The sequence below is a fragment of the Balaenoptera physalus genome, assembly GCF_965194825.1.
Source record: "Balaenoptera physalus genome assembly, chromosome: 10".
NCBI lineage: Eukaryota > Metazoa > Chordata > Mammalia > Artiodactyla > Balaenopteridae > Balaenoptera > Balaenoptera physalus.
This window is the reverse complement of record NC_138889.1, coordinates 11,056,084-11,083,349: the sequence shown is the minus strand read 5'-3', so window position 1 is coordinate 11,083,349 and position 27,266 is coordinate 11,056,084. Positions and strand designations below refer to the sequence as shown.

The 27,266-nt window shown below is 43.8% G+C and overlaps 1 protein-coding gene across 1 annotated transcript; it reads right to left on the bottom strand.

Annotated features, from left to right (window-relative positions):
- Window positions 1-6,540: 6,540 nt before the first annotated feature.
- Window positions 6,541-16,044, bottom strand: BSX (brain specific homeobox). The gene is made up of 3 exons (XM_082410948.1): window positions 10,457-16,044; window positions 8,245-8,441; window positions 6,541-7,156 (listed from the first exon to the last, which is right to left on the bottom strand). The coding sequence occupies exons 1-3, from the start codon at window positions 10,716-10,718 to the stop codon at window positions 6,917-6,919; spliced, it is 699 nt and encodes a 232-aa protein (XP_082267074.1). The 5' UTR covers window positions 10,719-16,044; the 3' UTR covers window positions 6,541-6,916.
- Window positions 16,045-27,266: the final 11,222 nt, after the last annotated feature.

Genomic DNA, 27,266 nt, shown 5'->3' with positions numbered 1-27,266 from the left:
TTGTTTTTAGCTTGTAAATTATTCCCAACTTAAACTCGGCATAAAGAGCCGTCTCCTATCTTTATTCCCATTGCTTTCTATAGTTTGTTTCCCTTCCCAAGTGAAGCACTGAGAAGGAATAAAGATTATTTGGTATATGTATGTATGTATGTACGTAGGTATTGATTGCTGCCCTGCGGCTTGAGGGATCTTAGTTTCCCCAACCAGAGATGGAACGCACGCCCTTGGCGGGTGAAAGCGCGGAGTCCCAACTACTGGATGGCCAGGGAATTCCCTATTTGGCCATTCTTTAACTTCTGGCTAGAATATTGGCAAGCACACACGGTTACTCCGTTATCTGTAGCCCTGGAGGCTAGGGAGAGCACGGATGTTAGAAATGTTCAGATAATTCCCAGGGATTATATTAGTTAATATTTTGAAACAACTCTTTTATGTATTCTTGTTACAGAGATATATGCAAAAGGTGTGCCTTTTTTAAACTAAAAAAAATTTCTTAAAGGCTTCAGAAGGAAGCTTAAATCCTGGATTTCCCTCGTACATTCTGTATTGGAATCATAGGCAATTCTTTCTAAATTGACTCCTTATATAACATCATGTCCGTCACCAAATGGGATAACAGAAACCTGGGGCAGAATGGGGCTGGGACAGGTAAGGGGGAGGAAAAGGAGCTTTCCAGATAAAGCATCCTCAATGACACTTTCTAACTCCTATTTCATCCAGGGCTGTCTTGTCCTCTCAGGCCACACGGGAGGTCAGTGACAAAGAGAAATTAAGATGAAGTTATAAAAAAAAATAAAACTCCTTGGAAAGAGATATAATATCCCCTTTGTAATGATAGTGAAGGCACACAAGACTAATACTCATCTTTTAGGTAACCATATTGCTACAGTTGATGTCCTCTGAAGTTTGGTATCAATGAACAAACTGATATGTTCAGATGTATACTGTAATTCGTCATCTTTCTCTAGCACTTTTCATCCAAGATATCACAGTATATACTTTTATAACTGTTATCTCGCATCCCCTCCCCATTCTTAACTGATTTACAGGGTACGCTCCTCATATTTTGCAGGCCAAGTAAGAGAAATCATGTAATCATTAGCTAAAGTAAGATTGGAATTGAAGTCTCTAAGCCATCTAGCCAGTGGCAATGAGGCCAAATCAGATGTGGTTCCACAATATTATAAAGAGAGTAATAAGAGAGAGCTCACAGAATTATTATAAATGAAATCATGGAGGGACGGTTATCTAGCGTACATGCCAGGAATTCCAAGAGGGAAGGAGAAACGTGTCTTTAGAAGGTGGGATTAAAATCAGAAAATACAACAGAGAGATTCTGACTGAAGAGAAAACATGAGGGTCATTTCAAATTCTCATCTCACTTCTGAATATTTATCGGAATTATCTCTGACCTCTGCATGTATTAATTCTGTAACACCAAATTAATAGCCTGTATGACATTGGGCAAGTCAGTCTCTGACTCTCAGTTGCTTTGTCTGTAATTAAAGGAGATTAGGCCAAAAGTTTTAGAATAGAAAAGTGGGGGGATTGGAAGTAGCTTAGGCATCATCTAGCTCATCCTACAAGAGGATACATGAACCTCTTCTAAAACATCCCAGTGCTATATGTTAAATGTATCCTATGATCATTCACAACATATATTAACATAGTAAAAGTTTGTAGTTAAGAAAAAAAAAACGTAAGCATAATATAGGGATTGGCATAAATTATCATAGTATAAATTTATTGTATGCCTTATCCAAATAAAACATCATTTTCAATTAAAAAAAAGAAAACATCCCAGTAAGTGGTTATTCAACTGTGGCTTGGATGAAAACAGGGCTAAGGGATTCAGTGCCTCCTAGGAATGTCAATTTAAGTTTCAGATTGCTCTTATTTAGAAGGTTTTCCATAAATTGATCTAAGAATTGAATTTGCTAGATAATTTCCAGCTAATTTAAAAAAATTTTACATCCAAAATTGCTAGGCAAAATCCTCTCCTCCACATAATACAATGACAATAGCCCCACTGCCACCTTTATCACAATATGAATTAGTGGTAAGCTATGATAATTAAAATTGGCTTCTAGTCTTAATTCTGCCACTGTCTATTTGACATTGGCCACACATTCATTATATCTAGATCTTAATGTCTTCGTTTATAAAATGAAGGGCTTAGATTTTTGTCAAATGTCTCTTCTAACACTGACAATTCCTTCCTGACTATAACTTTGTCCTTAACTCAGTGGGATATCACCTTGTTTTCACTTACTTTCTAGAATGAGGTTTTGGGACTCCTTTAATGAATAAAGTAATATCCTTTTCTTCTTTTTCTTGTTTCTGTTAACTCTTCTAATTGTGATAGGTCTATTTATTTATTTATTTAAATTTATTTTTGTTGATTTCTAGGTATCTTTTTTTTTTGGCCGGGCCACGCAGCATGTGGGATCTTATTTATTTATTTTATTTTTGGCTGCGCTGGGTCTTCATTGCTGCACGCAGGCTTTCTCCAGTTGCAGCGAGCGGGGGCTACTCTTCGTTGTGGTGCGCAGGCTTCTCACTTCAGTGGCTACTCCTGTGTGGAGCGCAGGCTCTAGGCACGCGGGCTTCAGTAGTTGTGGCACGTGGGCTTCAGTAGTTGTGGCTCGCGGGCTCTAGAGCACAGGCTCAGTAGTTGTGGCGCACAGGCTTAGTTGCTCCGCGGCATGTGGGTTCTTCCCAGACCAGAGAACAAACCCATTTTTCCTGCATTGGCAGGCGGATCCTTAACCAGTGCGCCACCAGGGAAGTCCTGGTCTATTTATTTAAATTCGAGTGTATGAAGTAAAATCTTATTCTTAGTAAGATGACAAATAATTTTAAATGTTTTGCCTTCCAGCTTCTGATCAAACTTTGCTAGTGAAAAGTGCTTAGTGTTTTGTGGACTTAGCCTGTCCTATTGATGGACAACACAGTACCTGGCCTATAGAAATTGCTCAAATATTGTTCCAAAATCTGCTTGCCTGGAACCATCCACTGGTTCTGGTTCTGCCCTCTCTAGCAGGACAGACTAGACATACCCTCCCAATACGTAATTGCTCTGTAGCCATTGAAATACAAGAAACACAGCCAATCTCCTCTCCCAACCCTCTCTAAAGCCTTGCTTCTCCAAGCTAAAAAGCTCACACTCCTCTGTTTCCTATACCTTTTACTATCTAGGTTCCTGTATTCATTCCTGGATGAATTTTAGTTTGTCAATATCCTCTTTAAAATGTGCTGCCAAGAATATAACATAAATATAAAATATTTCACTATTTTTGCACACACACTGAGCCCAATTCAGGAAGACCAGGGAGTCACTGCTTCAACTAAGTATGTTTATTGCACAATTCTCTTAGCAGAAGAAAGCATTCTGCTTGCTCTGTGCCTTCACACCTCTTTATCTCTAGTTATCATATCCATCGACAAAAGCCAGTCCTCTGTCTTTTGAAGTGGTGTCATGGATTCCAATTAATCATTTCTTAGTGCCACTATCAGCTACTACTGGGCTGAATGACGTGTTGTCGATTTCTTGTGTTCTTATGTCACGTGAGTAGAAATATTATCGAGGCCCTCTCTGAGAAGCTATGAAATGAAGTCCATCAGAAACAGCACTGAGAACAAATACTGAACAAATTATTTACTACATTTGGGATTACATGTAGGATGACTTGTCCACCTTGGCTATTTTAAGATGGTTTTGCCCCTTCGGAATCAGACCTATGTATGCCTTTCTTTACTTTAATACATCATAATGAACGTGGTTTTGTCAGATCTTCACCACCAATTGAAACTGAGTTGAGGCAAAAGCCTGGGTAATTCAGACAAAATATCTTTTCAGCCTATGGAGGCTTTGATCAGTACTGAAGGCCAAAACCAAAAAGTGCTATCATGTTACATTAAATTGAGACTAAATTGTGTCTATCCTCTACTATCATCACTAACTCCCTGTGTATTAAAAAAGAAAGAAAGAAAAAGAAAGAAAGAAAGGAAGGAAGGAAGGAAGGAAGGAAGGAAGGAAGGAAGGAAGGAAGGAAGGAAGAAAGAAAGGGAAAAGAAAAGAAAAACTAGGAGAACTTTGCTATTGAATTGTTTGCCGCCAATTTCAGGGGATACTGTCTGATGAGAAAATGGTGCCACCGTCAGTGTGGCTGGTGCTGAACGTCTGAGCTCTTCCCTTCCTAACTAATCTATTCAGGAAGAGCCACAGAGGGAGACAAGGATGAGGCAGAATGAGCATCTTTTTGTGTTTGATGCTCATGAATGAAAGACACAGCCATTCCCTGAGCCCCAGGATTCCTCCTGCCTCTGATCAAGCAGAGCTGTGCCTATGCTAACAGTGTTTCCTCTTTACCTGCTTTTTCAAGACAGAGAGTCTTAAAATGTAGCTAATCTGCTACTCTGAGACCCAGAATAAGCCCTGACATCTTCTTGTGAAGACAAGAGAAGAAAGAAAGAAATGCTTGGTGCTTTGGGGTTTGTGTTAACCATCTAATTTAATTGTTTTTATTTCTCCCAAAACATAGTATTTCTACTCACTTCAAAGATTCTCCCCCAAAATCCCTTTTAGTAGTTGTTCTTCCTGGGATTAGAAGTATTTGAGATGTTCCCCTTGCGTAACAGTATCCACTTTCTCTCCCAGGTTACTAGGAACATTCTTATTCACAAATTGCTTTCTTTCTATAACCAAGTCTTTCACAAAGCATTTGCCAGAAACTCTTGCTTTAAAACAAGTACTGTCATTATCTGAACAGGGAGAGAGAGGAGAAATCTGAACCTAGACTTGCTTTTGTAGCACATCTACACAATCTAAATAAATACGAGAGGTGTCCTTACAAAGTGTTAGAAGCAAAATGCCAACCATGTTACCAGAAGAAAGCAAAGTGTTTTGGGCAAAGAAGTGATCAAGGAGTCAGAAGAAATATTTTCTGTCCTGCTTTGGCTCTTAGCTAGTCCTGATTTCATGGGTAAATCCTTCCATCTCGCCAAGCCTCTATTTCCTTATCTATGAAGAGAAAAATAATCCTTGCCATGACTCACAGATTGTTGATTGACAGCACTTTGGAAAACCCAAATAGTGTATACAATGCTTGTGTTTTTAAAGCAATAGCTTTGCCTCCTAAATGGTGCAGATTGGATAAAGGTCTCACTCTGACGCTTATCTTTGCTTAAGTTAATGTTTCCCCAAACAAGCCTACTGGAAAAAAAAAAAAAAAATCTGCTGCTACATTCATAGAATCATAGAACTTAGACCCAGAAGGATCTTTAGGATTCATCCTCTTATTAGAGAAATAAGGAACCGAAAAGTGTAATTAAATGTAACCCAAGCTCACACCTCTGTAATTTTCATAATTGCTATTAGTCATTAGAACCCAAGAGTCAGTACTCTACCTAGCCACACACACATTTCCAGCCTTCCTGGGCTCTTTTACCTAAATACACAACCAGAGCGAAAGGAAGATGGGAAACTGAGGTCGCCTCTGGCACGGCTGCTATATTTGATAAGTGTACTGGGTATGTAGTGTCGTCACACAATTTATTACCATAATTTCACACTCCTAATATCAAGAGATCGCCGTCCTTTCAGCACTTCAGAGTCAAAAAATACTATTTGCAGAGACCTTTTTCACGTAGGTGGAACTCTAGACTATTAAACGATTAAAAACAGAAAAATCGGCGACGGGGAGATGGGAATCTGTTAAGGAAAAGTTATTAGCCCTGCTCATTCCTGCGGGGGACAGGAAACTGCCCAGGGCGGAGGGGAGGGAGCGTGCGCGCAGGAGGTCGCGGTAACAAACGATTCCCGGAAACTCGTGTCTGTTCCCAGTTTTGCCCGGCGAGCCCTTTATTATCTAAAGAGAGTGCAAACCCGGGAAAAGAATAGGAGACCTCCCAGGGGAAAGGGAGGGGGCAACGCGCAGGGCCAATAGGACTCCTGCCCCACCTCAAGGGTCCCCAAACAGGTGCACGCCTGTAAGGGGATGCGTATTCCCCTTTAGGTTTCATTTTGCTAAAACTCCGAGTTCCCTAAAATGCAATGAGAATGAGCATTTCCACACACAACCCGAGAACATTCGCTTTTAAAATACCAGTAACCGGTGGGACATGGAAGAGTTGCTGGACAGGCGCACAACAAGGTCGGGAAGCAAAATTGCTCGGTGGGTTTGCTCTGCCCAAGTGTCTCGACTCGCGTGAGCGCCGCTCAGAACGGGGGCGGAGGGAGAGGGAACCAGAGTAAAGAGCGCGGGTGCCTGGGGCACCACAAGCTCAAAAAGGGTTCCTGGGTGCAGAACCGCGAGCTCTTGAGGGGAACAGTGACGCTAGAGGATGGAAGCGCCGCCCTGAGAAGGAGGGAGTCGCCTTAGTATTAGTTAGAGATTGGGGGGGGGCGGGGCGAGTGGGAGGTTAGTGGCGAGCAGCGCGCGAGTCTGTCCGGGAGTGAATGTGTTAAGGATCAGGTCCGGATCCGGATCCCCGCAGAGCGGAGGGCCCAGACACCCGGTCCCTTACCTGCAGCCCATCGGTCTGCCCAAGGAAGGGCAAGGGGTCTGGTGGAGAGCCTGGCCAACGGAGCGGGGACAGGTGGCTGAGGGGCGAGGGCCGAGGGGTCTGCAGTCGCGGCGGGGAAGAGGTCCCCCACCGAATTAGGGAGCCAGGAGCCCGTGCTCTCCTTTGCGCTGCCGAAGACGCGGGGCGAGCGGACGAGCCAAGCAGGCGCACACTCGCCCCCGCACTGGCGCTGCGAGCTGGCGGTCGGGCGGGGGAGGGGGTCGGGAGGCCGCGCCGCGCAGGCCCCGCAGGGGTTGGAGGGTTAACAGGTGTGTCGTGTTTGTCTTCCCGGAGCCGATGTGCCTGGCCCGCCCCGCTGCGTCCTCCCCGCCTTCCCCAGCCCGGCGGCTCAGAGCACGTGCGGCCCTGAGCCCAGCTCCCCCTCGTCCCCAATGTCCACCTCGTCCTCCGGCTCGGTCAGCACGAAGGGACCCGTGGGCAGGCCCAGCCGAGCCTCGGCGGGTGCGGCCTTGGGGCCATGGGGGCTGCCCTCAGGGCTCTCGGGCCCATCAGGTGCTTTGGGCTCGTCTTGACTTTTCCTCAGCTGCTTTTTATGCTTCATCCGCCGGTTCTGAAACCACGTTTTCACCTGATGGCGGGGAGAAACAAAGAAAATCACGTCATTCCTTCAGACCCATGGTTACTGAGCTAAGACAAAAGCGATTGCTGGAGTTTAAGAAAATAGACCGCAATCCACTGACGAATTATCCAGAAGTTGTGACAGGCCCAACCTTGGGTTAAGTCACACCTGAACGGCTCACAAGTTACTGTCTTAGCTTGAATGAGAATCAAGCATCCTAGCTCTCAGAAGTACTTGTCCTGCAATAACGATGAGGCTCAAAATGGTGTGTTTAGTAAATACTAATCCTGCTATTAATCAGAATTTCTAATAGTAAGTGCTGCGTGGATAAGTTTCCTTTCCGTTCAGAATACGTTCCTCTGACTGTGACATCTAAACACCTGGTCCAGCAAGACTGCTGGACAGCAAGATGAGAAGCAGACTTGCTGCTTCTCATCAGAGAGAAAATCACTGGGGCCTGGCAGGGCTATGATTTCACAGCAAGTTGGATTTCCACGTACAGAGAATAGGAAAGGGAGTGGAGCGAGGTATTTTGAGGTTGCAGGTGAATAGCATTTGGAAGAAGATGAAAACAGTTCTTCCACTCAGGACAGGGCAATAGAAAGGAGGCTTATATTAGTGTGTGTGTGTGTGTGCGTGTGTGTGTGTGCGTGCGTGTGCGTGTGCTGGGGAGGGGCGGCTATGAAGACTCGCGGCTGTGAGAGAGGTTAAAGAAGCAAAAGAAACCTTGTGCGGGCTTCTCTCGGGTCAAGAACCCTCTTATCTCTTACCGGTTTACGTCTGACCCGGGTAACTGCCCTGCTCAGAAATGGGTGGGGAGGCACAGAAATGATAGTTCTCGAGCGGGGAGTGATCATCAGAATGATCGAGGGGTTTTTCCTCCGTGTCCAGAACCCGCTCGAGAGATTTTGCTTCGGTGAGTCGACAAGAGATTGGAGGTGTCGGTACTTTTACTACGGGTCTTCGGAGCAGCCTAGAATAAAGGGGAGCGGGGTCGTTGCACTCAAGAACTCCGCGGCCGGTCCAGAGGCGTTAGGAGTCGGGGGGCGGGGGGAGAGGAGCGAGCGGAGATGGGGCCTCCCCCTCCTCCGGCCCACCTGCGTCTCGGACAGGCTGAGGGCCGTGGCCAGCTCCACCCGCTCGGGAGTAGACAGGTAGCGCTGGATCTCGAATCTCTTCTCCAGGCCGGAGAGCTGCGAGTCCGAGAAAACCGTGCGAGCTTTGCGGCGGCGGCAGTGCTTCCCCGGCAGCTCTGGGTGCTGGGGGTGCGGGAACAGCGCCGGGACAGGCACCCCTGCGGAGAGAAGAGCGGTCAAGTGCGCAGAGCCCGACCTCCCCGGGCGACCCCCGCTCCGCTCCCCACCCTCGTCCCCGGCACCCGCTCCACCTCGTGCCCCCGCCGGCCCCCGCCTCGCCCCACAGCTTCTCCAGGGCTTCTCCCAGGAATCGCAGGGCAGCGGGAATAAATCACAAGAATAGCGCTTGGAGATCTTTATCAGAAAGGCCATCTACACACACACAAACAATAAACAGTAAATAAAACGGAAAAGAAAATTATAAAATAGATCCGGAGGCCTTAAATACTGTCTTCTTGGAGAAACTTCTGGAGAATCCTCGGCCGCGCCTCCCGAAGTTTTCTTGCAAACGTCGGAGGGTCCAGCAGCTATCCCCCTCCCCACCATCCCCCCTCCCCCCAATCTTCCAGACCCCTGACGACCATCAGCGATGTCCTGGGGCTTACAGAAGTGTGAATGTGATCCTGCTTCCCAACCTCACTAAAAAACACCGTTCTCTTCCCTGAGGCGCCTCCATTCTCCCGCCTGCGGCCAAAGGGAACAGGCCAACACTCCCACGTGCGGCGAAGCTCCTGAGCGAGAACGGAAGGGTAATTGCCGCCTCGCACGTTTCCTATCAGTCTCGGGGTCGCGCTGGGGACCCCGCTCTCTAATCCAGTTCTCATTCTTTCCCTCCAACCCCACGCAGAAGGATTGGAGCGCTTTTCCCGGGCCGCGGGAGACTTCTCGTGTCTTTCCTGACCTTCGCAAGCTTTACCATGTCTGAGACGCACCAAGCGGACCAACCGCCGCATACATCAATATCGGCTGATCCCAGGGGGGGAACAGCAAAAACAGAAAACTAGTAGTTCCGGTATCTCTGGCTTTGGCCACTACTATTTGCCGGGGACATGGGTGCAGCGCAGAAGAGATTGTCTCTGGCCGGCGGTGAAGCCAAAGCAGAGAGGCGGACTTGGACGCAGGCTTTACAATTGCCCCTCCAACCCAGTGCCCCGAAGTCTGGGTTTCACCGCTTCACAAACGCTTTAGCTTTTGTCGTGGATTCCAGCGCCCACATTTCACAAACTGGCTCACGTCTGTCCAGCCCCCACCCCGACTAGGGTTGTTTTTCCAACTGCGCTCTGCATCTGAACTCAACGAATTATTCTATTCTGTCTGTAATGAAGATGCCGGAAAAGAAAGAGTGAATGTGGCCTTTCAGAGAGAGGCACAAGAAAAACCTGGGTATTTCCCCGCATCTCCCGGTCCCAACCAGACTTTGCTGGTCCCCGCTCTTTGCCATGTCTGGGAAATCAAAATACTTTGTCTCTGGGCTCCAGAGATACCAGCAACAGGGGCAAAGGAGGGCAGCCCAGCCCAAGATTGTGAATTAAATGCTAGATGTTGGGAGTAAAGAGGGGTAATGAGCAGTCGCGTCTTCTCCCTCTTTTTTTCTTACCTTTTCTCCCTTATTCGAGCCAGCCCAAACCTTCAGTCCTCAGAATATCCCAAAACCCTCCTTCACTTCCAAACCCCTGCAGTGTCTATATCTGCAAATGCTCAGCGCCTGGGAGGAGAGAGCTGGCCCCACTGGAGCCTTTTGAGCTTCTGGGCTGGAAAGTTGAGTTCCTTTCCGTGGGGTGGGATAGTCAGGGGTCTCCCTCAGAGTGGGAGAGGTAGGGATGGGGACTGAGAGATGGACCAAAGTGGCCAGGAAGACCAAGAGAAAGGAAACTGAACACTGCCCATCAAGAATATCGCCAAAATCTACAGCTACTTCTTGGCTCGGCACGTTTCCTCCATTATAAAAAGTGAGGAGTGACCACGAGTTACTACCCTGGATTGGCATGCCTCAAGGGAGCTCCCTGTGTTCTCAGCCATATCCCCAACCTTCCACTGTCACTTAGGGAAGGAGGCCCAGCCAAGCCGGGCCCAGCCAGCTCTGGCCTTTCCTCTCCTCCGTCACAGGCTTAGGGTCTATGCTGGAAGACGTGCTCTCTCTCTTTCCCCATACCTTGAGACCCCTGCTACTTACCCGAGGTGGTGAGGAAATAAGGGTGGTGGTGGTCTCCCTTATGTAGAGGGTGATGGGGGTGAGGAGCCAGGAGGGTGGGTGTGGGCATGAGGGGGTAGCCATAGTCTAGCAGAGGCACCCGGGAGGCCAGAGAGCTGGTGAAGTGGTCAGAGGCCACCTCCCTTAGCGGCTTGGGCTTGTGTAGCAGGATGTCCTCGATGAAGAAGGACGTGGGCCTCTGAGATGACGCCGGGTGTAGAGGGGAGGTGAAGTTGAGATTCATCTTGAACCGAGCGCCTGCCACAGGGCGAGGGCCGGGGACGACGAGTAGGAAGCAGGCAGCGTCTCAGCACGCCTGGTCGAGAGCCAGCCACCCTCGAGGCTCGGACCCCTGATGCTCTCTCCTCGGCCTGGGCTACCCCCGGCGCTGGAGAGGCGAGAAGATAAGCTCTTGGGTAGGTTGGGTCTATGTGTAGGAGAATTGGCAGCTTGGAGAGGGGAGCCGGGAGAGCCAATGGCAAGGCTGCCAGAGGCAGAGGGGAGGGTGCGGTGGGCGCGGGGCGGGGCGGGGAGCTGTCCGCGGTGCTGAATACGACCGGCCAGGCCCGGGGAGAGTGGAGCCGAGGGGGCCGGGTTCTTGCTCCTACCAGGTTTCTCGACCTCAGTTTCTGCCCGCCACGGCAGGAGCTGCCCAGCTCCCGGCCGTTTTTAAAGAAAACGAAAGAGATAAAGTCTCTACCCTCGGACAAACTCCTCTTTAGAGAGCAGGAGGCATTTAAAGGGCCCCGAAGCAACAGGAATAAAGCACTTATTTCAGCACTGGGGCCTGGGCTTTAAAACTTTAGAGAAATGATAGCAGAGGGGGAAGAGGAGAAGTGAGGAGAGAGTCCATATCTGCTAGATCCAACTTAAGTTGATGACTGAGGGATGACTGGATTGTCGAGGTAGATAAATAAAATGTTGATGATGATGATAACATTCTTTACCTCAGTTTTAGAGGGTGGTGTGAGGAAAGTTATACCTACATTAGTCAAGTAATTCGATCTGTGTAAATATGTCCAGAACTACCTCTTAAATGCCAGCCTCCACCTCCTGTCAGATTTCCATTACTTTCTCCTCATTCCCCTCACATGGGCTGCTATTTCTGCTATACTATCCCTTTCAGCCCTAGCGCCCCCCCCCCCCAAATAATTGTACTGTGTTTTTGTTTCCCATTCCCTTTTGCAGCCTTTCTTTTCATTTTCCTCCCTCCCAATCTTTTGTTTTTTAATGTTTGTCTTTTTTTAAATCTGTCACATTTATTTCCCTGGAGTCAATTTGCTAAAATTAAGGTGATCATCTACAGCACAGCAGGGGTAATTTCAGCTCGCATCTCTGAAAATTGCTCTAATTATTGATGTTAAACTCAGGGAAATTAAAAGAAGCCACTTCTCTTCCATCTCCCCATTTTTAAGCTCTAATTTGTTGAAATCTAGTCATCATCACAATTCCAATCACCACTGCTAATAGTAAAAGTGTTTTAATAGAGACTGAGTCCTCACAACCATGCTATTAGATAATTAGAGGAGGTGTTAGGAAGCCAAGTGCTAATCCTTGGGCGCACGGGTAGGATTTCCATCTGATCTAGCAGGTAGAACAAATTAATTACCAGAAGCAATTAGGCCCCAAACTACAGAGCTCCAAGAAGTGGGAGCGTCGTATTCCATACGGATGAACTGGTAAACGGTAAACGGACGAGGGGAGTGAGAAGAAGGAGGAAGAAGGGGGAAATAACTTTAAAATAAGCTCTTGGCAAGTAAGCCTCTAAACGAAGTCAGAACTCTTTGTCCTGGAGTGTGAAATGTGATCTTTTTAAAGTTTATAATTGTAAGAACTGAAGACCGGAGAGCAGGTGGCCACGGAGAGGGAACATAGAAGACTTCCAGGAGTCGTTGCTTGGTCCTTAGCCCTGGTCCACTCATCTCCCGCAGGACCAAAGGAAGACCAAGGAGACTCGTGAAGAGGGGACTGTCCACACTTTACCCACATCCACCCTGCTGCCAGAGAGCGCTTACTCTTTCCTGTGAGTGGAAACCGAGGCATCCCGTCTCCTAAGACCCTAAAGGATTAGAGGCTGTTGAGGGCGTGGCGGGTTTACAACCAGAAGTAGACCCTGTAAAGAGCCTTCCCGAGCCGGCGCGCGCTTACACTCCATCCCTAAGCAGACCGAGCACAGACTTGCACCCAGCCTTGGGGGTGGGGTTTTAGCTTCACTCTGGGGGCAGGGACTAACTTCTGCCTCAGAAACAGAAATGACAAGATTACTGAATGTCCCTTGGGACCAGGGGCAGTAAAAAACGCCTTTGGGTAGCAGTTACCTTGGAGCCAAGGCACTGCAAACCCTTTCTCAGAATTCATTCTTACACGTCTCCCGGAGTGTTCGAGGGATCCGAGGAGGGAAGGGAAGGGGCGGGGTAGACAGCCTGCCCAGTCCTTACCCTCCCCCTTATTTCATGTACTTTCATTTCACATTCTCTGCTGTCCCCCAAAGCTAAGGCTATCTCCCCAGGCCCTGCTCGCTGGCCAAGACGCGCGGGAGGAGGGGCCGACTGCCCACGCTCCCCTTTCTCTACTTCTGCTCGTGCCGGGACCCGCCTGCCCAAGAGCCCAGCGCTGCCGAGGGCGACTTTCCCTCGGGAGTCCGGCTCTCCAGCCTCCGCCTCCGCCCCAGTGGGAACCTAGGAAGTGAGAGACGGAGGGAGAAACTGGACAGCTCTGGGAAGTGGAAGGACTTCCAGGACTGCGGGAGTTTTCCTTCCCTCTCCGCTTTCAGCGATGCTGGGAAACCAAGCTCCGTGGCCGAGAGAGTGCGACCCGCCGTCCGCACCAACGCAGGCCCCTGGGGGCGCGGAGGCAGGAACAGGGGAATCGGAAGTGGCGCAGGGACAGGGATTCCTCGGTCGCCACCCTTGTCCATTAAGGAGACCCCCTTATCCCAGCGCACTCAGATAATCCCAGCTGGGCTCGCCAAGGGGGCTATGGCGCCTGAGCACAGCGCAAGGGGCAGGCTGTGCACGCGGGGCTTGTCCTGGAGAAGTTCCTTTCGGGTCCCGGCTTCACATTCCTCTAAGACTTACGGCCCAGACCCTCGGGGAAATCTCGAGGTGAAGAAAGCTGGCAAGTTTCTCTATGATGCTGGAGCTCTGGCCTGGCCCATCCTTCTTCCCCGGTGGGGTGAAGGAGGCCCCCAAGGTGCCCAGCCCCGTCTTGAGATTCAATTCGGGTAAGTCTTAGGGTAAAAGGAAGAGGCATTCCAGAGCCAACAGGCCTCCCTCTTCCCTCCACTCCTGCCAGCCCAGGTAAGGAGTAAATGTCATATTTTTATATAGCTTGCAAACAGTTTGCCCCTTAAAAGCAGAAATATTTCATTGCCTAGATTATCTCTAGTCTAGACCAACGATGTCTAATAAAAATATAAAGCGAGTCACATAAGTTATTTAAATTTTTCTAGTAGTCACATTTAAAAAGTAGGAAGAAACAGGTGAAATAGTAATGTATTTCACTTAACCCCAATATATCAAAAATATTATTATTCAACATATAATCAATATAAGTATCATTGAGATTTTTTTTTGCCTTCTTTTTTTATACTGAATCTTCAAAATCCACTGTGTATTTTACACTTACTGCACATCTCAGTTCAGGAGTTCTGACTAGCCACATATCAAGCGCTCAATAACCACATATGGCAAATGGTTACCTATTGGACAGCACATGTCTAGTAAATTGCCATAATTCCTTTTACCCTTTTCCAATGTAGGTAGACACACATAGAAAATGGAAAGCAGGGACTTTCCTGGTGGCACAGTGGTTAGGAATCCAACTGCCAATGCAGGGGACACGGGTTTGAGCCCTGGTCCGGGAAGATCCCACATGCCACGGAGCAACTAAGCCTGTGTGCCACAACTGCTCAGCCTGCACTCTAGAGCCCTTGAGCCACAACTACTGAGCCCCCACGCCTAGAGCCCGTGCTCCGCAACAAGAGAAGCCACCACAATGAGAAGCATGCACACTGCAATGAAGAGTAGCCCCCACTCGCCGCAACTAGAGAAAGCCCACGTGCAGCAAGAAGACCCAACGCAGCCAAAAATAAATAAGTAAATTTTTTAAAAATGGAAAGCTGTTGCTGAAGCCAGCCTAGCACATTCTCAATACTTGCCCTTCATCTATCCACTATATTCTATTATTGTGAACATTCACTGAGCATCTACTGTCTTCCAGGTACTCACTACCCGTCTTCGCAAGCTTTCCCCAAGCCTTAGGAGATTAAATAAATGTACTCACATTACATTTATTTTTCATTCTCATTTGACTGAAATTGATCACCCGGAGCCAGCAGGCTATAACCGTATGCCAGGCAGACGCGTAAAATCAGATCCTGTTCACTGCTCTGAGCAAAAGTTAAGGATCAAATAAAATTTCCACCACCCAACCCACAAGACCTGATCGAGCTCCTGTTTATGGTTTCAGATGAAGAATTATTAATTTAAAGAGAGAAAATACATGTTTTTCAGGGAGCTGACAATTAAACAGTCCTTCTCTCTTTCATGTCAGCCTCATCTAAAACTGTCATCAGAGCTGGGACTTAGTTTCCCGAAAAGATAACCCTATTGATGATCAAAGGAAGAGACTGATTCCAGTAGCCAAGGTGCCTATACCGTGGCCTTCAAAATAAAGGGAGAAATGTATTTTAGAAGGATCTGAGTAACACACTTTACTCATAACATTTTGTATCATATTGCTTGTTGTCTGTTTCAACTTACCTTCTATCTGAGTACTTTATTTTAAGCACTACCAAAGTGGATGACATGCCTAGAAAAAGAACAGGAGTCACTGAATGCTTCCCGCAAATGCATCTTCAAATAATGCTTTTACACTGAAAATTAGGATGTGAATTCTATGAGAACACATTCAAGGACAGGGTATTCAAATCACAGTATTCCTAACATAAGGAAGACTAACTCTATCCAGTTTGCTCATTCAGGACGAGGTCAGTCTGAAGAGTTAAAAACTTTCATTTTATTTCTTTCTTGAAGTTTTCTATGCTGCCTTTGGCATCTCAATTCAAAACATGCTTCAAAAAGTGACAGAAAAAAACCCCTGAAGTTAAAGGTTTGAAATACGAGAGATTACCTATCATTTCTTAATACTCTAAGAGGCATATAGTAGAATAAGAATGAGGTTTGAATAGGTTTCTTATTAGTATTCCACCATTTCCTCCCTGAGTCCCCAGAAGAGTAGCCAAGTGTATTACCAGAGGAAAAAAACCCAATAAGCTAACAAAATGCCTTTTAAGTATTCTTTTCTCCCATTCCAAACCATTCAAATTCTATGTCAGATTTTAAATTTAGCACCTACTAGCACAATGTACTTTAAACAATACAAAATTAGTAATGCATAGTTTTAAAAATAAAGGTTCATGAGTTGCTACCATAATACAATGTGAATTTCTAATGTTAGAGATTGTAAGACCCTTTCAAACTCTATTATTGGGTATAGAAATTTGTAAACATTTCCCAAAAGGACTATGTACATGGAACTAAATATTTGGTATGTTTTGTTAAAATGCTGGACCGTTTATATTTTGTTTGAGAATACTGTTCATGAAACAGATTGATATTTATTTTTAAACTCCCATTGGTAATGCAATCAAGTTAGTGGACCAAAAAAATGGAGGTACAAATGTTGTCATTATAAGAGAATAATATTGAATTTGTCTTACAGTGACCAAGATGGTAGATAATCTGTGTATAACATAAAAACCTGGAAGTCAGAGAAGAAAACATTGATTAAAAAATTAACTAATTTTTAAAAATTCTGCATGGCAAAAGTTATCATAAGCAAAGGAAAAAGACAAACAATAAACTGGGAGAAAGTATTTGCAACTCATATCCCAGACACAAGGATAATTACTTATATATAAAAAGTTCCTACAAATCAATAAAAAAAAAATCAAGAGTACAATTTAAAAATGGGCAAAGGATTGAAAGAGTTCACCAAAAAGAAAATATAAATAAATGTCTGTTAACCATTTTAAAAGATGCTAACAATAATACTAAAAATAAGACTAATAAAAGATTACACTGAGATATCATTAACCTGTCGAATAAAACATTTTTTAAATCTAATTGCCCACTCTGTTGGCAAAGCTGTGGGGGAAAGAATCACTCTCATATATTGATGCAAAGAATGCAAATTTGTACAATCTCTATTGAGAACAATTTGGTAATATATCAAAATTACAAATGCACATCGTAATTTATCCAACAGATATGATTTGCACATCATGGCTAAATTACACAAACCCAGAACAAAAGGAACTCTAGGATGTATTTTTAAGTGAAAAGAGCAAAGTATGCTAACATTTGTTTTAAAGGGGGAAGGATGGGGGAAACTACACAAATTTGATTACATATTCTATATATACCTCTGGAAAGATACAAAAGAAACTCATAGCATTAGTTGCCTTTAGGGACTGAAGTCCTGGGGACTTGATGGGAAGCAGGTTTTTCCCTAAATGCCCTTTTGTATCTTTTGAGTAAGAATCATATGAATATAATATTTATTCAAAAGTCATTTTAAAATTAAAATATAAAAGAAAAAAGAATTATTTTACTTCAACCCCAAAATGTTCAAATCAAAATTCACTACATTATTTTTATTATGATTTTAGCTTTTCTCCATAAGTTACTGGACCCAAACTAGTACATAGTTGTTTTTAATTGATATTTGCCTATAACGGACATGAAACTTTGATTCCTTAGTAAAAGTTCTGCAAGTCTTTATTTTCATATAAACTATACGTGATTTCAAAGTTGATCACACACCTTACTCTCATCCATAAATTAAAATTAATATCGATTTAATCACTTAAGGAATGTCTTTGAAGAATGTTTTTTAGCAATTTCAATGATGGCACTATGGATAATGAGGTGAATTTCTTGCATTTATATTATATATCATATATTTTGCTCTGCCTTCTCACTTGAGTATCACAACTCTTCCTTATTACATACAAAGAAACAGAAGATCACTTAGGTAGAGTCAGGAGCTCAAGATCATTCAGCTTTGTATGCTAGGATTTGAACTCAGGTTTATCTGACCCCAGTGTCCATACTCTGTTCATTCCAACCACATTATCTTTGAAAAATAGACAAGTAAAGCAATAATAGATGCTGCTTATTTCTCATCTGGAATGGAACTTGAAACTATCGCCCTTGATTTAAGAGAACAATCTCCCCAATTCTTCTCATTGGAGGATTTATAAATTCATACCATTACCTGTAATAACTAGAACCAGAAAGGATGTTTTAAAGTTTTAACTTTGGAACATGAACACACACACACACACACACACACACATATATATACACTTCAAGATGATGAGGGCAGTATACATAACCAGTTGAAAATAGAACAGGGTTTAGAGTCAAACAGACTGAGATTAGAGATCTGGCTCCATCACTGCTGCATACTAGCTGTATGACCGTGGAAATTTTGTTTAATCCCTCTAAGCTCTATTGTTCTCAATTGTAAAATGGGGACAATATTTGCATCTCATAGGGTAGTTTTGGAGAGAATTTAAAGTAATGGATATATGTCAATTATGTCTCAATTTTATTTATTTATTTATTTAGGCTGCGCTGCTGCGTGTGGCTTGTGGGATTCTAGTTCACCGACCAGGGATGGAACTGGGGCCCTAGCAGTGAAAACGCCAAGTCCTAACCACAAGACTGCCAGGGAATTCCTGTACCTCAATTTTTAAAAGGTAATATATGTAATGCATTTTGCTCAGTGCCTGGCACACAGCTAATGCTTAATAAGTGGCCCTGCTACTGGTGATGATGGTGGTGATAGTGGAAGTGGTGGTGGTTATGGTGACAGTAGTGCTGATGGAGGTGGTGATGGAGATGGTGGTAGTGGTGATGCTGGTGGTGATAAAAGCAAGGCCAAATGATCAATACTGGAACCCTAGGGCTACCACGGACATGTGAATAATGAATCCAACACCGTGTCGCTACACAAAAGCAGGCTTATATAATCCTAGAAAGAGTTTCTTGTCAAAAAAAAAAAAAAGAATGTATTGGGAAGGTGGTGATGACTACGAGCTATGAGGGAGTCGTCTCCTGGATACAAATGGGGAATAGCTATTTAGCTCTAGAAGATACCTTGAAGATGATTTTAAGAAAGATGACACCTTCTTATTGGATGGCTGCGCTATTCATGTTCCTACTTTCCCCCAGACAGGGTTCGAAACATTAAATTAGAAAATGATATCCACATCAGGTCTATTTTCTTCTGGTGGAGGGTGGGGAGAACCAATCATAAAAAGACTACTTACTGAGTGTCTACCAGGTACCTTACCTTGGCTAGGCTCCCTGTGAGGTGGTTTGGAGAGATAGGGTAGAGAAGTGCAGGGAACAAAGAAATTTCAGAGAAGTGTAAGCCTTATTTCCTCTTGAAATACACACACACCTCAACACATGAAACTAAAAACATGCAAAACAAACAACCAACCAAGAGATTCTCTGTGCATTTTACTTAATTAGCAAAATATTTTCATCACTGAGATGATGCAGGCTCAACTGTAACTAGGGGAGAAAATTATATTGGGAGACAGTGAAGCCAAGAGTTCTGTGATTTATTCAGTTTACATCTGCAAACATTTATTGAACATGTACGTTATAAAAATGTGAGTGTGCATTTGAAGGCTTTTTCTCGTACATATATATCTTGCCTCCACTTTTAGGCCACGGATTTAATTTTATCTTCTGTGTCTTTAATATTTTCCAGTATTGGAATCCCCCCAAATTGACACGAAAATATTTCTATAATTGACTGCAGTATTATTTGACAGTTACCAGGTAAGAGAATAATTTAGTGCAGGTTACCAGAGCCCTCCTTATTGGCTGGAAGGTGGGCAGCCCCTCAAGATGGTGTGGTAATACCATGTGCTTTTTTAAAAAAATACCATGTGATTTTTTGGGGGGGGGAAGAAATATGGACTGGCAAATGTAGGGAAATCTCTTCAAAACTAAACTAAAACAGAGCCTCCACTTTGCACTCTGAGGTCTTAGCCTCACAAAACTTGATTATTAAAAATTGCTTTCGGGCTTCCCTGGTGGTGCAGTGGTTAGGAATCCGCCTGCCAATTCAGGGGACACGGGTTCGAGCCCTGGTCCGGGAAGATCCCACATGCCACGGAGCAACTAAGCCCGTGCGCCACAACTACTGAGGCTGCGCTCTAGAGCCTGCGAGCCACAACTACTGAGCCCACGTGCCACAACTACTGAAGCCCGTGCGCCTAGAGCCTGTGCTCTGCAACAAGAGAAGCCACCGCAATGAGAAGCCTGTGCACCGCAATGAAGAGTAGCCCCCACTTGCTGCAACTAGAGAAAGCCCATGTGCAGCAACGAAGACACAAATCAGCCAAAAATAAAATAAATTAATTAAATAAATAAAAATTAAAAAAAAAAAAATTGCTTTCATCTATCTTCTTTCGGGAAGGATCATCCTTATCACCTCCCATCTACGTAGATAATTTCTATCCAAATCTAGATCCAGTTCATACCCTTTTCCCTCAGAAAACCACTCCTGTCCACAGTATTTAATCATCATGGAATTAGCAGATATTCTACTCACTGAGCTTTTGGAATAGGCTAAATACTAACTACATTGATATGTTTTATCTCTTTTTATGGTCAGGTTCTGTTTTTCCAACTAGATTACGTATCATTTTTTTCTATAGGAAATATATTCAAATAATGCAAAGTGAAAAATCATAAAAGTTACAAAGTGAAAAATTTTCCCATCCCACTCTTCCAGCCACCCAATACATAATATATAGTGAATAAATAAATGTATAAGTGAAATATAAATATTATGTAATATATATATTTTTTTCCTCTCACATACACACATCCTTTCTCTTTTTATACAAATTCTTTTGCATTTTGGTTTTTCTACTTAACTTTTTTTTGGTTGCACATTATAACATTTACGGACGACCATGATTTTATTTAACTAGTCCCCTTCGATGATAATAAGATATTTAGGATGTTTCCAATCTTTTGCTGTTACAAACAATGCTGCAATAAATAACCATACACATATATTATTTTGCACATAGGCAAGTATGTCTATAGGAATTCTTAGATGATAAATTGCTGGATCAAGTTTGTAATTCTCACTGGCTTTGCCAAATTGTACCCCATAAAGATAGTATCAGTCTATACTTTTTTCTGTAGCACATCAGAGAGCCCCAGGTGATTCTCATGCAACTGATCTAAGGATAATACTCTTGTGTTTACTAGGTCACTTAACCCTTGAAAGCCTTAGTTACTCTATCTGCAAAGTGGAGATAATGTTACCTACCTTGGAGGACTATTGTAGGACTATTTTATGAGGAAAATATGCAAAAGATCTTTCAAAACTGTCAAGCAGGATGAAAATGTTGATTATTATTAAGGATAATAGCTTCTAGCATTTACTCTGTGATTGGCATTGTATTACATGCTTTAATATATTCTCTCCAATTTATACAGCAAAGTAAAGATAATTAGCTTAGTTTTATATTTCAAGAAACTGAAGCTCAGAGAGAGGACTTACAAGACCAGGTGTCTGGTAAATGGCAGAAGAGGTATTCAAACCCAAGCTTGCACGGGTTCAAAGACTGGGCTGTTTCCACTAAACCTCATTTTGACTTATAATTTAAATAAATCAACCACTATTATTGCTGTGATTTCTATAAAATGTTACTTAAATCATCTGTCAAATATAATGCATGAGTGAAGGCTTCATGCAAGACACAGGACTGGAGCTGGACCATCCAGGATTGGTCAGGTGGCGTGGAGATGATGAAACTGTTGCAGCAAAGGAGAAGGGCACGTACAAGCGCTCACAGGTGGGATAGCACAGAGCGTATTTGCAGGATACTGTGATTAGCATAACTAGAGTAGAGACTCTGAGTAGTATTTGGAAATGTGGTTAGGGGCTTATTAATGAGTGCTTTGCAAGATAGAAGACTTTGTTCTCAATTTGGAGCCCAGTGGGGTGAGGGTAGGGGCCAAAGAAGGTTTTCTGAGCAGAGCTCTAACTGTGGATGATAACATTTTAGGAAATTTTTATCTCAAATCCCTATGCGTGAAGAATTAGAAGATACTAGAAAGTCCAGAAGGTAAGTTATCGGTGTTTCCAGATGTAAGTCCATTCAGCCATTCAGTTAACATTCATTCAACAAATATTTATTAGTCACTTTCTGTGGATGTCAGGCATGATAGTAGTAGCTTAGAAGTTACAAATATAAATACAACATGATCTGCTTTTAAGACTTTCAAACCTCATGGTAACGGCATGATCTTAAATGCTAATGGTCTCTGTGTCCCTCTTTTGTCACTCCCTCCAATCTTTTCTTCACTAGCCAATGTGATGATTCAAAAGTACAAATCTGATTGTTATTCCATGCTTAAAATCCTTTGGCAGTATGTTATGCTACCCTTTCTGCCAGGAACATTTACTGCTCTTGCCATCTCTCACTCCAGCGCTGGCTTCTACTCCAATACGGTTTTCAGCTAAAACAAATCACTTCCTGCCGGAAGCCTTCCCTAATGCCCCCAGGGGTATTAAGTGCCCTGCCCTTGTGCTACCACACACTTCTGACATCATCATAGTTTTCTCACTACATTGCAACTTCCTCTTTAATCGTTTGTATCCCTCTCTCAACTGTAAACTCTACAGTAAGGAGGATCAATTATACCCCAGGCATCTATCTAGTTCAATGTCTGGCACATGGTAAGGCCTCAAATATTGACTGACTGAACAACTGAATAAATAAATAAGTGCATAGGTGAAATAGCCACTCAGACAATCAAGCCTGGAAGATTTTACTTTGCTCAGGAAAGAAGCAAGTGTTTTCCATTGGTTACAAAATGGCATGAAAGCCAGTCAATCCCTGGTCACTTTTCCAATTCAGTATCAAATGGGGCAGAGATCCTATGTGGCAGTGGAATTGGAATGGCTGGTTATGAGATAACAAGCTATGGGGAAGGTGGTTCCTTATTAAATACCACAAACCTATAGCACAGGAAGCGGATGGGGGTTTGCAGATTCAAGTGAGTTCAGATCTGCAGCCTCCAACCACCTGGTCCAAATAGTTCTTTGTCTTTTTGAGAGTCCTAGAATTCTAAGGCTGGTAGAACCTTAGAGATTTTTCCTTTTTGTATTCCTTGTTGTACAAATAAATTCCAGAGAAGGTAAGTGATTTGCCCAAAGTCACACAGCAAATTGTTGGCAGAGCTGAGGCTAGACAACCTGAGGCTCTCCACATCCAGTGAAGTGTTAGCGTTTCGTGACCCCCAAAGGTGTTGAACCCTTTAACTAACGTATCAGTCACAGGTGGGTTTGCAGAATTTCTCATTATGTTAAGTTTTTCACTTTATTCACTCAGAACCTCGTGTGTCCATCCATTCGTTCATTCATACCTTCAACCAGTATTTTTTAATATTACTACATCTCCTCCTACGAGGTGCTGCAGAAAACAGGAAACTCTAATGCACATCCTTGGCTCTCACTTGCTGTGAAATAGGGAAACTGGGTTTTGTTAATGGCACCAAAGTAATACCCTTCAGATTACTTGCTGTTTACAAACAAGGAAATGTAACTTTATATAGTGCCATCAGGCGTCAACATTTCAACCCAGTGATCGATCTTAGCACCCCTAATGGTGGGACAACCAGACATTACACGTGCCCTTGTTGTGAGGCTACATGAAGCACACATCATCGCCTGTAAAGTATTCCTGCCAAATGTTTAACCTGGATCCAGTCAGGCTTGGATCCAACTTTAAGTTACAGAAAATACGAAGGATACAAAAGCAAGCTAAACTATACTGTATAGAAGCAGTGAGAGAAATCCAGGAGATCCAGCATTCCATGGGACAACTCCCCATTTCATTCAAAAAGGCAATGCCACAAGGAAAATAAAAATAAAGTGAGGACTGGAGACTTAAGACACAAAATCAGACATTATGTGTGGTCCTTGATTAGATCCTGCTTTGAACGCACCAATCATAAAAAATACTTTTAGAATAATGGAGAAATGTAAGTAAATCGCAGGGGCTGGGTCAGGGGGGATGAAGTAAATATGACAAGAGGTTAATAATTGTTAAAATTTAGTGATCAGTACATGGAAGTTACTTATACTATTTTCTTTGTTTTTCTATTTGTTGAAAATTTCCATAATAAAAAGAAAGAGCAAAAATACCATTCAACCATAAAAAGAAAGTTGGGCAACGGTAAGTTAGTGTATGCTCAGTATCAAGTGTCCAGAAAGCATCACAGAAACATAGACCAAAAGCTTTCTAGGAGTCTAGAGAAAAAAAAGATCTCTTGGCCTGAGGTAGGCAAGGAATACTGCATGGAGGAGGTGGGACTTTGGATGAATGAAACTGAAACATACACGAGGGTCAGTAATCCTAGCAGAGCCAAGACAGTGCCAGTTAAAGACACATTCACCGTCATACTCCTCTCACTGTGGGCTGCAGGAGGGACGCTGGCAAGTCTAACCCTCAGAGATGCCAAGCCCTAGTGCCTAATTTGATATTAAAAGTCCACTCACTGTTGTTCTCTGGAGTGAACCCAGAGCCTGATCTCCCGCACGGCGGAAAGCCCCCAGCCAAATAATCAAAGCTAATTACAAACACAAAGGGATGCTCATTTGCAAAGAAATGACCTCCAGCTACTTGTTGCATCAGCCAGAGGTCAACTCAGTCCAACCCAATTAGTACTTTCCCCGAGAGATTCCTGTGACATCCTCGCCCATCCCAACAGCAGGCTCTCGTTTGAGCCCCAGCAAAACCACCCAGAAGCCTTTGAAAGCCAGAGGGGCATGTTTTCTCTGAAGTTCAATGCCGACCAGTTTTACCAACCCTTATCCCTTAAGAACAAACTCAGCGAGCCCGCATCAAACAAAACAACAGGCGAATGGATAATGTTGCCATTTAAATGCTCTGACTAATGCAGTTCCTGATTTCCCTTCCAAATTAAATGCATTTCGCTTAGTACATTTTCAACAGACGTTACTCATCTGCTCGATTAATGAGTTTGCTGTGAAAGCTACTTCGGTAGCAATTTGAAACAAAAGCATCTCAGCGTGACTGAGGCCCCCTTCCCCTTCCCTCTCCATCTTAGCCTCCCTTCCCCCCTCTCCCGCTCCAGCGTAAATGCATCACCAAACGAGGACGGCGAAGCTGGAGTCGGCGAGGGTTCTCTTCTGTGTCGCTACACTACATTAGGAATAAAACCTTCCACTTAAACACTTAAATGAAAACATCGAGAAACTAATTTACTATTTGCAATCACATGATTTAAGCCAAAGCTGCCTTAATTTCCTTCCCATTTTGCTTCATATTCAATGTGAGCACACACTAGATTGGTCTATGAAAAGGCTGTCTTCGAATCACAACACTTAAGACCTCTTTCATTTTCTTTTTGATTAAATAATTGAAATTCCTGTCAGGGCCTGCACTTTACTGACGCACAGATTTGGTGTGTGAGGATAAAGACCACTTTTTGTTTGCTGCCTGGGTCTTAAAAGCCAGCGGGCTTTACTTCATTAAGGGGCTGATAAAATGGACCTATGCTATTCACCCATTTCGCAGAAATTTCCTGCGCCCATTAAGTGATTGTTTGAGACAAATTATGAAAAGCATCTCCTTTCATTTAACCATCCTCATTCATTGGGAGGCTTCTGCCTGCTGCAGAGAGCTCAGCTTCTCCCATGCCAACTTCGTCCATTAGGAAAATAAAAACAAGAACCCACGTGTATATGCACATATGCACACAAAACGCACAAAAACCAAAATGAAATAAGGCACGGAAAGCTTCATTTGCTTCAACTAAAGAAACCTGAGGTTATTTCTATTCTGTAATGGGCCATGGCAGGGAAACCCCAGACCATCATCATGGCCCAGCCTGGCCAGCCCGGCCATGGGCCTTTGGGCTCCTTGAAGTTGAGGTAAGCAGATCCTGAAGGAGGCGGGGAAAGCCCATCACTCAGAAGAGAAGCTACACCACCCACTCTGCAGTCCCACTGTCCCATGAGCCAATGACTAAATCGGACAACAGCAGGTATGTATGTGGTCTCTGTAATAAATGCACAGTCTCAGAATGTGTGTCTGTGTTTAAATACAGATCACAGATCCTCTTTTATGAGGCTGATCATCAGACACTCCTGGATGTTCAACTCAGGTCTACCTGGCTGTGTGCCCTTGGGTATGTTATCTGGGACCTCTCAGAGTCTTTGTCCCATCTGTAAAATGGGGACATAAATAAATGGTCCCACCTCCTCACAGGATGGTTGGGAGCTTTAAATGAGACAGTGCGTGGAAAGTGGTTAGTGAGTCCAGCACGTGGTGTTTAATAAAAATTAGGAAACACTGTTATGTGCTTCTGAGTCTTTACATGCATATCTACGTATGACCATATTCACATTCCTTTAAATAGTGTACTTTCAGAGAGTAAATGGTCTTACCTACATTTACCCGTTCATAAAAATAAACAAACAAAAACCTATGTCTGGGTACAGGAGGAGACCCATATGCTACACACATATATACATATATGTAGTATAATTTTATAACAGGAAAGGGTATTACCATATATTTTGTCCAACCTCCACCCAAAGTAGGCCTCCCACCTAGAAGATCCGAGACAGTTCGATGACTCCCTCTTATGAAGACTCAATTTACTTCCATGTCACCTGTACTACTGGTCCCTGTTCTGACCAACAGAATCACATAGGAGAAAACTCACTGCTACAGAGAAGCCTTTCCAATATTAAACAAACAAACAAAAATTCCAAAGCTCTACTGTTTTCTCTGAGTATTCTCTTTCCCAGAACCTGCACTGCTCCTTGTAACACATCATTTTTTAGCCCTCTCACCACTATGGACCTCTGAACTTTAAAACAGAGCCTGCCTTGAATTGAACATAATATTCCACATGTGGTCTGAATAATGCTGGATAGAAAAACATATTGTATTCACTCATTGATTAACTAATTGATCCAACACTTATTGACAGCAGAAACTAAGCTCGTCACATGTTTGGACATATATATTAAATAGCATAATAAATGCTATATATAAAAGGTGACCTCTTCAGCATGGTGTCTATAGTTAATAACATTGTTTTGTATATTTGAAAGTTACTAAGAGAGTAGATCTTAGAAGTTCTCGTCAGGGCTTCCCTGGTGGCGCAGTGGTTGAGAGTCTGCCTGCCAATGCAGGGGACACGGGTTCGAGCCCTGGTCTGGGAAGATCCCACATGCCACGGAGCAACTGGGTCCGTGAGCCACAACTACTGAGCCTGCGCGTCTGGAGCCTGTGCCCCACAACAAGAGAGGCCGCGACAGTGAGAGGCCCGCGCACCGCGATGAAGAGTGGCCCCCACTTGCCGCAACTAGAGAAAGCCCTCGCACAGAAACGAAGACCCAACACAGCCATAAATAAATAAATAAATAAATAAATAAAGTTCTCATCAAAAGAAAAACAATTTGTTACTATGTGTGCTAATGGATGTTAATTAGACCTCTTGTGGTGATCATTTTGCAAATATATACAAATATGGAATCATTATGTTGTACACCTGAACTAATATAATGTTACATGTCAGTTATATTTCAATTAAAAATAATAAAATATTCTACAAAAAAGAATCACCTCTTGGTCGTGCATGTTGAAGATCATCCATGGCCAGGCATTCATTCCAAGGAGGCTGCTCCCATCCCAACCATG